The sequence below is a fragment of the Camelus dromedarius genome, chromosome 6 (assembly GCF_036321535.1).
Source record: "Camelus dromedarius isolate mCamDro1 chromosome 6, mCamDro1.pat, whole genome shotgun sequence".
NCBI lineage: Eukaryota > Metazoa > Chordata > Mammalia > Artiodactyla > Camelidae > Camelus > Camelus dromedarius.
The window spans coordinates 32,581,446-32,596,947 of record NC_087441.1 but is presented as its reverse complement, the minus strand read 5'-3'; the positions used below and the strand labels follow the sequence as shown (position 1 = coordinate 32,596,947).

At 38.6% G+C, this 15,502-nt stretch overlaps 1 protein-coding gene and 1 long non-coding RNA gene across 8 annotated transcripts in view; one reads left to right on the top strand and one right to left on the bottom strand.

The window, feature by feature from the left end:
• The window catches only part of NCOA7 (nuclear receptor coactivator 7), a 130,396-nt gene extending 121,330 nt beyond the window's left edge, over positions 1 to 9,066 (top strand). For all 6 annotated transcript variants that reach the window (XM_031456270.2, XM_031456269.2, XM_031456273.2 and 3 more), the window contains 5 exons: positions 973 to 1,098; positions 2,407 to 2,559; positions 5,983 to 6,078; positions 6,498 to 6,571; positions 6,933 to 9,066. In XM_031456270.2, coding sequence (XP_031312130.1) covers positions 973 to 1,098; positions 2,407 to 2,559; positions 5,983 to 6,078; positions 6,498 to 6,571; positions 6,933 to 7,068 — 585 coding nt within the window. In that variant the 3' untranslated portion in view covers positions 7,069 to 9,066. The remainder of the gene's footprint in view (positions 1 to 972; positions 1,099 to 2,406; positions 2,560 to 5,982; positions 6,079 to 6,497; positions 6,572 to 6,932) is intronic.
• Positions 1 to 15,502, bottom strand: part of LOC135321479 (uncharacterized) — a 31,107-nt gene that overhangs the window by 8,189 nt on the left and 7,416 nt on the right. For both annotated transcript variants that reach the window (XR_010381242.1, XR_010381241.1), the window contains exon 2: positions 13,408 to 13,527. This is a non-coding gene — a long non-coding RNA (uncharacterized LOC135321479). The remainder of the gene's footprint in view (positions 1 to 13,407; positions 13,528 to 15,502) is intronic.

Sequence of the window (15,502 nt, the reverse complement as noted above, 5' to 3'; positions counted from 1 at the left end):
ATTTAATACATTTAAAATGCTGGATTTGTGATTCTTTGACAGTGTTTTCTTTAAGTAAATGTCCCTTGAAAAGATGCTAAAGTTTAAGGGCTAATTTCCACATCAGTAAATCTGGGACAGACGACAGCATTTTGGAAACTGAGTAGTCATTATCTGACAGTCTGTACTAGACATAACTTAAGTATTTTTTCTCTATAATGCAAAAATCATTAATATTGGTACCCAGGTGAATTACCTTCTGTCTATATCCTTCAATTCAAAATAATTCATTGATTTATCCAGCCTTTCAGAGAGACCAAGAAAAAAAAAAGATTAAGGTGAAATTGACTTTGGTAGTTTATAAGTGTATCCACAGTGAAATAAATGTTGTGTACAGCATCATGTTTCTGTTCTCAGTTTTGAAGGAAAGATTACTTTGATGGTTTCTGAACAGTACATAAAGAATCGTTACCTAATTGTAATTTACACCAAAGTTTGGTGTCTCTTTGTATTTTTGCTCTCGGCAGATGTGACCATTTGCTATTTCTGTCTGTTGCTATGTGCACACCCTTGAGAGAAAGTAGGAGTCTTGATTTAAAAACTATCCTTATCTTCCCAATTTTCCTATTTATAGAAGACTTACAGTATGAGCTCTGATTAGTCCCTTAACAATTTAGGGCATTTCAAAGGTGTAAGTCCCTTGTAGAATTATACATAATTCTCACTCAATGTCTGAGCAATAGTGAACTGGAAAACTTGTGACTTTAATTTGTACATATTAATTAAGTGCTGCAGCTGTGCTGTGTTAAATTCTACATTTGTTCTGACATTGAAATTGTAATTAGCTACTTCTCCCAAAGTCCTGGCTCAATTTATGTCCTGCTACTAAAACCCCACCTGTTATAGGCAGTTGTGTACCTGAAGTCCTTTTCAAAAACAGGCGAAGGAAAAGCAAATACATTTTTCTCAGTTTGTCTGTCTTCTCCATTTCAGATCATCACCGTTGAGGAGGCAAAACGCAGGAAGAGCACATGCAGCTACTATGAAGATGAGGAGGAGGCGGCCCTGCCGATCCTGCAGACCCACAGTGCGCTTCTGGAGAACATGCATATCGAGCAGGTGGGCTCTCCCGGGGACTTGTGATAGGTTCCAGGCTTTAAAAAGCTTTTCCCATCCCTGACGTTTGCTCTTCCACTCAGGGTGAAGGATGAGCCAGGTTTTGAAGGAAGAACACCAGCAGCCTGTCCAAGGCCAGTGTCCCCTTCTCTGCTTCGGAAAGGCGGCATCATGGCTACCTTCTTGGGAGTGTGAGGACTTGGCTAGACACCTACATCCATTCCCCAAACCTGAATAGAAAACCATTTCTTGTCTTCAAAACCATTTTTAAAGTGGCCTGCAACAGCCCTAATGCATTTAAAAAGGACCCAAATTTATACTAATGATTATTGTAGAGTTACAGTGGTTTTAATTTATCGGGCTCAGTAAGTCATATAGCAAGGACACTTTACTTGCTTTTTGAAAACCACCTACCACTGGGTGTAATTTTCCCTTTTCTGTAGTTTTCTTTATTTACTTTCTATTTTCTGAAAATCTGCCTACTTCAGTTTTTATGAAATACTACAATGTGCTTGTATTTGAACTTTAGTAAGGGACCTCTTGTACTTTCTCCGTCAGTCAGCATAGAAACCTGAATTTTAGAGAACTTAAAGACTTATCCAGCTCAAGTCCCTCAATTTACAAATCTGTAAGACCCAGGAAAGCCAGGAGACTTGACCAAGCAGTCAAGGAGATGGAGCTCATGCTGATACTGGAACTATGTCAAGCATCCTGAAGACTTCAGCACTTTACAGTGCCTCTTTTGTTTGTATTTCTGAAGAGATATGCATTATTGATATTTATGGCGCCAAGTTTAAGTTAAATATTAATGTAAGTGGAAGATACAAATGCGATGAGGACAGACTACAGACTAGCAGCATGAAACAGCCATGTTTTCTTGTTCTCACTTCAGGGGAAGCTGCAGTTATCAGTGGCAGCTCTGAGCCTGTTAGGTTTTAGAAAGAACAGTCGGAGAAACATGAACTGCCTGGTGAGAGTCAGGCTGAAGTGTACAAGAGGGAGCATGTAATTCATGCCTCTTTTATCAAGCTAGGTGCTACACCTTTAAATGTACAGTGGCATAGTGACCCGTCAGGGTCATTCTGAGAGGGAGTGCGTGCTCTGGGCAGCATCCCCGCCAAGGTAAACACCATCAAGCAATAATTTTCCCTTCTCAGTTTATAGTGGCAAATATTTGCCAGAGTAAAGGAGAGCAATATGTAAGTGAGTGTGATTTTTGAGTTTAAGCCACAGGCACCTGTTTTATACTACAAGTTCATGATTGATTTGTAGGCACACTGTATATTTACATCTCCATCTTTGGATTCACAGCTGGCCCGACGCCTTCCAGCAAGGGTACAGGGGTATCCATGGAGACTTGCATATAGCACATTAGAGCATGGGACCAGCTTGAAAACTCTCTACCGGAAATCAGCATCACTAGACAGTCCTGTACTGTTGGTCATCAAAGATATGGATAATCAGGTAAGGCTTTTTCCTTTTATAGAGGAACATTTTCTAATGAAGATTTTCAAACCTTCGCAACAGTAGGGAGACTAGTACAATGACCTGCCATCACCCAGATTCCAGAGTTAGCAGGATTTTGACACATATGCTTCATTTGTCTTTTTTCCTTTGTTGGCTTTTCTTTCTTGAAGTATTTTGGAGTAAATCCCAATTAATATGTCATTTTGCCCCTATGTGCTTCAGAATGCTTCTCTGGAAAGAGAAAATGGAGCTTATCTTCAAATGCAGTCACATTCTAAAGAACTTTTTTTTCCTGTGCTCACCATAGAGTAGGAAGCTATAATGATATTCTACAATCTAAAACTGGGGAGGTTGGAAGAAATGTCAAGTCTAGATTTGGAAACAGTTACAGAAGGAAGTTCCAATGCCATACCAGAAATTTCTCCAGGTAGCTGAAGTAGTGCCCACCAACCTTGCTGCATGGTTTCTGAGATGGAGAACCAGTCACGGCCACAGTGGTTGTACCTGAGGACCCTGTCTTTATGAAACGGGAGAAAATGCTCAGCACCTTGCTTATTGCGCTTCTGCCTGGGCTGCAGTTGTTCTTGGAGGCACTGGTAAAATCTAGGTATCACCCCCAACTACCCTACATTAGTAGTTTTTCCCCTCGGTCAGCCTGGAGTATGAGTGGAATCTGTCCAGGTTTTTTCATATACTATCCCGACAGACTTCTGCTTCACAAAAGGCAGGCATCTTTCAAGTCTGCTCTTTATTCATTCAGTCTGGTCTGTATTATATCAAGGAGAGATTCCTGTTTAAGACGTAGATATCATTATTTTCTCTTCCTGGCACTGAAGCAGGTTTTATTCAACAATTCATTTATTCACCCATTCAGAAAATATATAATGAGTGCCTATTAGGTAAGGGCCACCATTGAGCATTGGGGAGCTTGCTATGAAGCCATATAATTGGGATCATTTTAGGGAAAATAGAGTTCTGCTGTCATAATTTGTCTTGGGAAAAATTAGCAGAGAGATGGGGGTATTAAAGACGCTGTCTTTCTCAGCTGGTCTTTCTTGTGGCTTGGTTGCAGTATACTGCAGATTAAGGGTTGTAGTGGGTAGTTTAGCTATTAGCATTGTTACCACTATTATTTACTGATAGATGACACTTGGATTATTTAATCATAATCCAACCTGAATAGTAGGGAGAGTCAAGTTAAAAATTTACATAATAACAACAGAGGTTTCAAATGTAATTACGTAGGGATTTAATGAAATACATGTTTAGTTAAGTGCTACATTTTAGATGAGATAAAACTAGGCGGGTTTGGACCACACACACACACACCCCTGCATCATTAGTACAGATTAGTTCTCCTACTAATTTACCAAAAATAATAAACATGTTGGGGAATGTGTTGGCTGCAGAGTGGGTTTGGATGACACAGTTTCACCCAGCTTCCTGTCAGCAGATATGTAAAGGGGGCCTACACCTGAACGCTATGCTATTTATCCAGAGGTATAAACTTACTGAATCTGGTACCCTGGGGGCACCTGTGCTATGTGAAGGCAGCTGGACACTAACTCTGCCTCCCCACCCCACCTACCCTCCAGGCAAGCATGTGGTTTTACCATGTTGGAGAACATGATAGAACACCACCTGCAAATTTATCTGGAAGTGAATTATATAAAATTCTAATATAAAAGCATTACATATGCAGAATGGCAGGCATGGGCAGCTCTACAAAATCAGTCCCCAGTGAAACAGCCGTTACTAGTAGAAATAAAAACAGCAGCCACTTAAAGTCTCTGGAAATTGCCCTGAGGGCACACAGCAAGTGAAGAACCATTTGCTGAGATAAATCTCAGTAGTAAGAGTGGGATTTCTGTGCCACTTGAAGCACAGCCTGCTCCCTCCCCATCCCCCACTCAGATGGACAGAAGCTTCCCTCTGAGCACCTGTGGTCAAGGTGAGCCTCTCTCAACCCCCAGCTCCCAGGCAAGGGGCATGCTATGCCCCCTCAAGGGGCAGACGCCAGCACTTTTTATCCCCTGCCCAGGATCTGTGTTTCAGAGGCTAAATTTCAGGCAAGTGTCACCTGGAGGCAAGGGGCTTTCTTCCTCTCACTGGCCCCTACTCTGAGGACAGAAGCCGTGCCTTAGGCAAGGCCGGCTGAGAATACTGGGGTCTCTGCTGCCTTTGCCCCAGCTTTAAGGGCAGAAGTGCCATGTCAGGTGAGGGGAGCCGAGACCAGCAGCTGCTGCCCTGCCCAGCATAAAACACGATTGTCCCTTTGAGAGAAGCAGGCCCCCACTCCAAAGCAGAGCCCGTAGCTCCTACCTCCAGGGAAAGAGGTGGACCATAAGACATACAGCTCAGAAGCTCTCCCCAAAGGAACTGACATTATTTAGAAGAACATGGGGAAGGAAGTTCAAGCCAAAGGTCATTCTAGAACTAGACAATAAAAATTTTGGTGGTAACAATTCAGAGGAGGCTGGTAGCTCCATGAAGGCAACAAACTGGGTGTTAACTGGTGAAGGAGAGATTCCACAATGATGACAATCCCATGAAAATTATTTTGAAAAATTAAGATATTTTCCAGGTAGAGTCCATTTAAAGCAATGGGATTGGACTCTATCTGGAAAACAGAGTGGGGTTTGGAGGAGAAGGTATATCAGAATCACCTAGGGACATTTTAAAAATATATATGCTCACTCTTGCCAGTCCTCAGCCCCGCAGGTATTGGTCAGGATCTGAGCAGAAGGATATGAAGCTGAAGCAGTGGGCATGAATGTTCTGAAAACACTACTTCCAACCGCCAACAAGAAAAAATAGAAACATCATTGATTCAGATACATCTAAATCATCTCTAAAGCTCACAATATTATGGAATTGTTACTTTTTTCTTAACAGCCAGTTTGAACTAAGAGATATTGGATCAGTCATGTTAAGGATACAGTTTTCATAAGCATATTAAGAACTCATTTTTACAAATCAAAAGAGAACAATTTATTTTCTCTGAGGAAATGGGTTTGTTCATGATTGCACTTATAAAACACATCAGAGACATGCCTTCGTTCTCTCAACCACTCATTTCAGTGTGCAGGATGCATCTTGTTGTTGAATGTTCCCAATGTGTCATCTGTAGTCACTGAAGGAAATTTGTCTTTTTAGTGGACTTTGGAGGTCTTTTAAAATTGGAGTTGTTGGCCTTTGACAAATAAGTTCTCTGAGTCATTTGGGATCTCATGAGAGCTGAGGACATTTTATTTATCTGTCTGCTGGTGGTCTTTTTGTTTAGGAGCTCTGATTTGGTAATGATCTTTGCTGAAAGAGATAATGAGATCTCAGAACAGGATTGTGCTTAAAATATTTCAGAAAGCTTTTCTTTCGGAGGTTTATGTTTGGAAGTAGATGACATTTGTTTTCTTTTGACAGATTTTTGGAGCATATGCAACTCATCCTTTCAAGTTCAGTGACCACTATTATGGCACAGGCGAAACTTTTCTCTACACGTTTAGCCCTAATTTCAAGGTAGCTAAATGGAAGAAATACCCACCTTCTTAGTGTCACAGTGTCAGGAGGGTGGGTGGGGTTGGAGGTGAGGGACTCTTGCTGGAGCAGCCGCTGTCCCATCCTGTGAGCTCACCGGGCCTCATTCTAGCCTGGCCAGCACTTCACGGCTACAGCATAGAAATGGCTTAGATTCCCTCCCCGGGGCCTTGGGAAGCACTCTTTCGCATGGTCTGGGATCCAGGGAGGAACTGAAGGTCAGAACCAGCATATGCCTGAGAGGTCCTTCTTACCTCCTGACCTCTTGGGAGACCTCATCCTGGTGTGGAAAAGGTCTGGCAGCCAGGAGCTTCCTCAGCCAGTGGGTAGTGCCTTTCCTTACACAGCTACTAGCCTGATACTCCCTCTTTGCTAATTCTCTGTTTTGTTTCTACCCTAAGGTCTTCAAGTGGAGTGGAGAAAACTCATACTTTATCAATGGAGACATAAGTTCCTTGGAACTTGGTGGTGGAGGGTAAGACTTTTGTTGTTGTTGTTATTAATTTACCACCTGGCCTGAGTGGTTCTGTTTTGACTCAGGTAACCAAAACCCCATCTATGTGCTTAGATTATTGAGGACAGTGTGGTCTAACACATGACACCAAGAACCGAAGATAAAATGATTTGTTTGTGTCTAAATGAGGGGCTACTGCCACCTGTCTTTTAGAAAAGATGGGTCATTTAAATGAAATAAAGGAAGTATACCCCTTATTTACCAGCCGTTTAGGGTTTTGTCTGTCTATAGCATAAAAGAAAGAAGATGGGTCAAGGGAGGACGGTAAGTGTGCATATAAAATTGAGATGTTTTCACCATTTTGTTTTTTCACCCTTTTCAGGGGACGATTTGGTTTGTGGCTAGACGCTGATTTGTACCATGGACGAAGTAACTCCTGCAGCACTTTTAACAATGATATTCTTTCCAAAAAGGAAGACTTCATAGTTCAAGACCTCGAGGTATGGACATTTGAGTGAAATTCAGACTGCCTTAAAATAGAATGTTAACAAGACTGGGTTCAAACAGCCCTCCCAAAGCTGGCTGGAAGATGAAGTCCAGCCCAGACAGCCTCATCCCATCATAGTGCTTTCTTTCTGCCATCATCTCAGAGCATGATCACACTGAAGAGAGATTCTGAAAGGGACATGTGGAAGGCAGACGATGAAGAAAGAAATCTGAAGTCCAGAGTGTTGGAAGACTTTATACTCTTCCTTCAAATCCATATAGTGAGGAATCGGAATATTTATAGATGTATGAGTTGAATGCAATTTTTATTTTTGGTAACTGTGAAAAAGAAGATACTGTGGAAATATATACATGCCTTGTGTATTTATCAATGTAATTTTCATTACCAAAATGTACAGCATTCTGTTGTTTGCCATGGTAAAGTTTAGTCTCATTTAGAAAAACTGAAAGTGCACAGCACTTAAAGGGAATATGTGATTTTTTTAACTGTTTTATTTATTATTTCTAGTATATTGTCTGAAATGTGTTGGCAGTTTTTTTCTTTTAATGTGTCAAATCTTGAAATAAAGAAATGTATACATTTTGTGTTATGTTTTGGCAACAAATCCATTTGATTTATATAATTTTATATTAAATTTTTTTGCCCTGATTGTTTAGGGTGATATGTATATGTATGTGCTGCTTAATGTCCATATATATATGGACACATACACATATATATACAAACACATAATTCTGAATTTTTTTAAACTCATTACCAATGTTTATTAATTTGACTATTGTAGGCCAGCTTTCCATTTACTCATTAAAAAGGTACATTTTTTGTTACCTACTCTGAACATAATTGTGTAAAAAAAAGTAAGCCATTTCTCACAGTCATAAGTTGATATTTATAGAAATGTATACTTTTAAGATCCTAGAATTAGAACAGACTATGCTTTTGAAAAGAAAATGTTTTGGTTCTTATAAAATCATGTGTGTTAATAACAAAAATTGTATTTTCATTTTTTTTTGTATAATTTCCCCCAGGTTTTCACATTAATGAACAGTCCTCTGTTTTAAATGGGACTGTTTTAATTTCTGTATATTATATGAAATGAAAAATGTCAAATTAGCCCAATGGTCTTGGTTTCTGACTATTTGAGAAAAAGCAGTGCAAAGAAATGCATTCATACCAAAATTGAAATAAAAAGTAAAACCTGTTTTTTAATATCAACCCACTTTCATATCATGAAACACTCTTTTATTAAAGTTAATAATAAAGCCTTGTTAAAATTTTAACCAATATTACTGACTGCCAGACTTCTACGAAAGCCAAAGACTGCTAATGGAAAAAATTTTCAAATAATAGCCAAAGCTGAGAAAGTGGTCTGTCATAAATTACATACCCAGTGATCTCTTTGAAAGGAAAAATTAAAAAAAAGTAGTGTTTATATACCTGTATTTTTAAAAAGTAAACAATTCTTAGAATGCTGGCCTTAAGCTGTCAGAATATTTCATCTAGCTTACTCTTTTATTTTTAGGCTATTTATAAAAGAGAACAAATTGCCAGGTGGCCTCCTGTCAGATCAACAATTATTTTACTCCATTTACATTCCATGCAAGTTTAAATGAATGTTATAATATCTTAAATCTGTAGCCTGGGTGTACTTGCACCCAAGTTCTACTGAGAACTCTTGTTTAACAACGTATCAGCAGTCTAACCTTAATCTGCTTGTTAAATAATGTGTTGGTGTGAGATATCAGGAATGTCTCATGATGATCATGTTTACCATTTATGCCATTTGCAACCATATGCTATTAACACACAAAATGGTCATTTTGCATATAGTTCACTCCTATCTAGTTTAGTCCATGATATTATACTTGTGAGAGCATATCCAGATGCTGTGTTCTCTATTTAAAACAGTATTGTCCAATCAGAAATGTGTGGCCCTCCATTTATGGCTATTGAGTATATGTAATGCAATGCCAACCCAATATTTTCAATAAAGGAATTTATGCATTCAGTGTGATTTTCTTTTCCTGAGGAGTCATTCAATAGGTACTGCATGCCAGAGTTTTTACCTAAGTGAGAGGATCATGAAATATCCAAGACTAAATAAGGTCCAGGGCTCATGTTTTTATCGCTGCCTTGGAAATTCCCTCTTTGTCCCCTGTAGTCACCCTCCTATTCTCTCATCAGTTCATGAAAATGGCTCCTGTTAACAGTTACTGGGGACAGCTCTTGGCTCTGTCTACTAGTTTCTATGTTCTTAATCCTAAGTGTTCTTTGAATAGTGACTTCCTCTTAACATCTCTCTCGACCTACTTCCTAACTTCCATGAGAGACATCTTGCCCTCTGATCCATTTTCTTTGACATCTTGTCTCCTAGCCCCTAAAGATGAGGACCTCAAGATGAGGACTTCATTCCTTCCCAATTCCTCAGTTCTTGAGTCTACATTAAAAGACATGGGTGGGACGGGGCAACCAAATGGCTCAGCAGACTCTGCTGAAAATGATTTAGATACAGCCCCATTCTACAAGCCACCAGGGACACTCTGAACTAGTGTGAGAAGTATTATGGCTTTCATTTGATTTCCCTTTCCTTAATTCTTTTTAAAGTTTTAGAGGCATGTGAACCAGGACTAGTAAAAGAAGTACTTTCATTTTGAAGAAGGTGTTAAGAATCTCTTAAACCAGAAAGGGAGGCTGACATTCATGCTCTTCTTAGGATGCCTAACCTATTTTTACCAATATAATCAGATAAAGAAAGGTACGGAGGTCAGAAACCAAAGGAAGTTCCAGAAACTAAACATCAGCGGTACTCACCCCTTGTGCAAGTATCAAAAGTACCTCTGACCACTTCCTTGTGCCCAGTCAGGTCACACACTCCTTCTCATTCAGAGGAAGCCCTAACCCCACAGCATCACATCCTCTGCTCCCACCTATGACCATTATCCATAGTGATCTCCAAACAGAAGGTAACTTTACTGAAAAAATTAGGCTTTTCAATGCATACCAAAATCTAAGGTCTTAACTGCCTTCACTCTTCTACTTCAAATCTCTGGTAGTTCAGAATAAAAACTAGACAGAGCCTCCCTGGTGTGGTCAATCAAGCATCAAAATGGTGTTTTTTTGATAGAATATCTTTGGAGATCTAGTTTATCTTCTAGATCAGTGCTGCTCAACAGAGCATTCTATGACGATAGAATTGTTCCATGAATTTGCATTGGCCTTTACAGGAGCTACTAGCTGCCATACTAGTGCTGAACACTTGAACTGTGACTTGGATGACTAAGGAACTAAATTTTAATTGTACTTAATTCATTTAATTTTATTAATTTTAATTAATTTCAATTTATTTAAATTTAGCCAATTGGGGCCAGTGGGTGCCATGTTGGACAGCGCAGCTCTAGATGAAGATCAACATTTGGCACAGCCAAATCATATTTCATCAGCAATGAACTCAGACTATTACTCCCTCACCAGAAAAGAACCTTTAGTTCTAAGTACTTTGATTTATTTCTGCCATTATGGATCTTCACAAAACTTGGCACCACTAAAGTAATAGTGTGTCTTACTGTTTAGGTTGTCAGCTAAGAAAGAGACCAGAAGGCTGAGTTCCCTAAGAGTCTTTCCACACTGAAAACTTAGATCTTTATAGGATTACTGATCCCCTATCTTTAACCAAAAATAAGAAAAACCTCTTTCAGTGCTCAGGCCTTGACTCAAAGATTTCCTGCCTTGGTCATCAGTGTGCGTTTTCTTCCTACACTAGGCATTCTACTGCCCCTGGCAGTCCTATAGAATGCCATATCCCTCACCAGGCACCCACCCAAAATGCACAATGAACCACAGGAAGGAAAAAGAATTCATTCCTTATTCAGAACTGTGCATCCAGTTTTCAGAATCATCAAGGAATAATGACCCATCAACAGTTCCATTCAGTGACCAACCCTCCTTATTAAGCTTGCCAGCTGGGATGCCCACTAGCCATATGCACACCTAGAGAACCTGCATGCATATGGTGAAAGTTTTCAATATCAACCTGTTAGAATGAAGTCGTAAGAGAAGAGACCATTAGATAATCTTGGTGTCCTATTTACCCACTACCAAGAGCCCATCATTTGACAAATCACTCCACTTCTAGGGTTATAAAATCTAACCCTGATCTACTTTAATGTAACTCTGGGGTTACACTGAGGAAATACTAAATGAGAAACACCAACAAGAAACACATTCACATTAAACAAACTTGGGTGATAAGGCATGTCTTCTCATGTCTGCAGCTAAAAAATTCCTCCTTACCTTGACATATTTTGAAAACACTGGAATTCAGCCACTTAATGCAGCCTTTAATCCCCACAGCAGTCCCTGGTTTAGCCACAATCTCTATAGGCTGATGGACCAGCCAGTGAAAATCAGTCAATGTGATAAACACCACATTAACAAACTGAAGAATAAAAACCATATGACCATCTCAAGAGATGCAGAAAAATATTTTTGATAAAATCCAACATCAATTTATGACAAAAACCTTCCAGAAAGTGGGCATAGGTGGAATATACTTCAACATAATAAAGGCCATGTGTGACAAGCCTACAGCTAACATCATACTCGATGGTGAAAAACTGAGAGCATTTCCTCTAAGATCAGGAACAAGACGAGGATGCCCACTCTTGCCACTTTTATTCAACATCGTTTTGGAAGTTCTAGCCACAGCAATCAGAGAAGGAAAAAAAAAAAGTAAAAGGAATCCAAATTGGAAAAGAAGAAGTAAAACTGTCACTGTTTGCAGATGACATGATACTACTACTACTACTACTACTACAGAAAACTACTAGAGCTCATCAATGAATTCAGTAAAGTTGCAGAATATAAAATTAATATACAGAAATCAGTTGCATTTCTATACAGTAACAGCAAAGTATTAGAAAAATAATAAGGAAACAATCCCATTACCATTGCACCAAAAAGAATAAAATACCTAGATATAAACCTACCTAAGGAGACAAAGGACCTGTACTCTGGAAACTATAAGATACTGACGAAAGAAACTGAAGACAACACAAACAGATGGAAAGATATACTGTGTTCTTGGATTGGAAGAATCAGTATTATTAAAATGGCCATACTACCCAAAACAATATACAGATTCAATGTAATCCCTATCAAATTTCACAGAACTGGAACAAAAAATTTTAAAGTTTGTACGGAAACACAAAAGACCCTGAATAGCCAAAACAATCTTGAGAAAGAAGAATGGAGCTAGAGGAATAACGCTCCCTGACTTCAGACTATACTACAAAGCTACAGTAATCAAAACAGTATGGTACTGACACATAGAAAGTCCAGAAATAAACCCATGCACTTACAGTCAATCTACAACAAAGGTGGCAAGAATATACAATGGAGAAAAGATAGTCTCTTCAATAAGTGGTGCTGGGAAAACTGGACAGCATATAAAAGGATGAAATTAGAGCATTTTCTAACAACATATACAAAAAATAAACTTAAAATGGATTAAAGACCTAAATGTTCAAAATTTGTAGATACTGACAGGCATATGTAGAATAGATAAACAAGATTATAATGTATAGCACAGGGAAACATATACAAGATCTTGTGTTAGCTCATAGTGAAAAAAAAAGCAACAATAAATACATGTATGTTCATGTATAACTGAAAAATTGTGCTCTACACTGGAACTTGACACAACATTGTAAAATGACTATAACTCAATAAACATTTTTTTTAAAAAGACCTTAATGTAAGACTGGATACTATAAAACTCCTAAAGGAAAACACAGGCAGAACACTCCTTGACATAAATTTCAGAAATTTTTTTTTCAAACCAGCTCATAGAGTAATGGAAATAAAAGCAAAAATAAACAAATGGGACCTCATTAAACTTGAAAGCTTTTGCACAGCAAAGGAAACCATAAACAAAATGAAAAAACAACCTACAGAATGGGAGAAAATATTTGCAAATGACATGATTGACAAGGGACTAATTTCCAAAATACACAAATAGCTGATACAGCTTAATATTAAAAAAACAAACAACCCAATCCAAAAATGAGCAGAAGACATAAATAGATATTTCTCTAAAGAAGATATCCAGATGGCCAACAGGCACATGAAAAGATGCTCAATATTGCTATTAGAGAAATGCAAATCAAAACTACAATGAGGTATCATCTCAACCAGTCAGAATGGTCATCATTAAAAAGTCTACAAATAATAAATGCTGGAGAGGGTGTGAAGAAAAAGGAACCCTCCTAAACTTCTAGTGGGGATGTAAATTGGTGCAGCCACTATGGAGGACAGTATGGAGGTTCCTTAAAAAACTAAAAAATAGACTTACCACATGATCCAGCCATCCCACTCCTGGGCATATATTCAGAGAAAACTATAATTTGAAAAGACACATGCACCCCAATGTTCATAGCAGCTCTATTTACAATAGCCAAGACATGGGAACGACCTAGAGGAAAAGGGAGGGGAGGGGTAAATTAGGAGCTTGGGATTAGCAGATACACATTACATAAATTAGATAAACATTATATAAAATAGATAAACAAAAGGGAACTACTGTATAGCACAGGGAACTATATTCAATATATTGTAATAAAATATAATGGAAAAGAATCTGAACAAAAAAAATATATATGTATGTATATGTATAAATGGATTGCTTTGCCATACACCTGAAACTAACATTGTAAATCAACTACAACTTCAATAAAACATAACATAAAATAAAATAAAATAAAACAGTAACAATGAACACACCCTTACATTACCTAAAATGCATCCTCTTGCTTTTTCTATGCTTAATTACACCCCCACCTCATACCTTAGGACATTTAGAAATAACCTCCTCCAAAATCAGTTCCACTTTGCACTAGCCTGTAATCATCTCGTTAACACGTCAACATTTTCAGGAAAGGTCTTGGGAGAAGATTTGAACGTCCATCTGAAGTACCATCCTCCGGTGAGTAAGCAAGAGCTGCCCAAGACTGAGCGACAACTGCTTAGATTCTCAAACCTATCAGAACGCCTTGCTGAGAAACAACTGATACATTAATGCTAATAACAGTGATGGGGACAGGTAACATTTGCTGATCATGACTCTTACCCTCCTTTTTATGTGCACTTATCTTATTTGATCCTCAAAATGAATACAGTATAATTATCATCTCTGTTTTAGAGATGAGGAAACTGATTCTTCCCAATGCTAGGTAACTTGCCTGAGGTCAGAGTTCATGAGGGTTAAAGCCAGTATATGTTCAGTTATTGAATGACCCCAGAGATGAGCTCTTAACCACAATAGTAAGCTGACCATTGTCCAGTCTGTCCAACACCACCACCTGGCTATCCACACTCTACTTAACCACAACAGGCACCAAGATCCACAGTCTTCCTCTTTAAAAAGAAAGCTCTTTAATGGCTGGGAGGTCCGCCACAGCTAACCGGTCTTATGCGTCCCTGTATCCCCAGTACTTGGCAGGGTACATGGCACCTAGGAGGCATTCGATAGCTTGTCAAGTCTAACTGAACAAAGTGCATAACTGAAGGAAATGAATCCCAGGGAAGTTAATGAATTTGTCCAATGTTGCACACCTAAGCAGCAGAACTTGGGACAAAGATACAGATTTTGGATTTCTGGCTCCCCTCCCCTCCCTGTCATACAATGCTCAGTCACAAGTTTATAAGCATCATTTTTAAGATTGTGATGTAGGAAGAAATGATCCTCCATCTAGCTTTCCTTTGGGTCTCATGGGTGTTAAATAAAAGACTGAAAAAGAGATTTTTTGGGGGTAGGGTGTTGGTGGTGTGAGTTGATGCTTCTGGGGAAAATAATTGTTTAATTTTGAAATCTCTTAAGTTATTGGCATTCTGAAAAAAAAAAAAAAAACATAGACTGAAAGGGTGTTCCAGGGCCTCAGGGCTTTAGGGCGTTGACAGTGAGTCACATTCTGTTTTCAAAAGTGACATCTAGAAAATGGTTCAGAAGACCATTTAAATGAAGATCAAAATATCTATTGAGTTTGCACTTAGGTGTTGGGGTTGAGAGAAGAATGCAAAGGCATATGATAAACTGGATTCTCCAGCTGTAACTTGCTGTGTTGATTTTGGAAGTAAGACTTATCAGGCAAAAAAAAAAAAAAATCAAGGACATTTTATGTGGAGCATTTTTTGTAAAATAATCTAGGTAAGTGTGTGGTACTGCATTAAGCATGCAGTAAATGTTAGCTAGATCCTGGAACCTGTACGTATCAGCAAGTTACTTAAACCTCTCTGTGCCTCAGTTTCCTTATCTGTAAAATGAGAGCAATAGTACCTTCCTCAAAGAGATGTTAAGATAATTAAATGGATTAATATATGGAAAATGCCATTATACTATATATTTATTTGTTAGACACATGATTTTTAATGTTTCCTTCAACACTAAGATT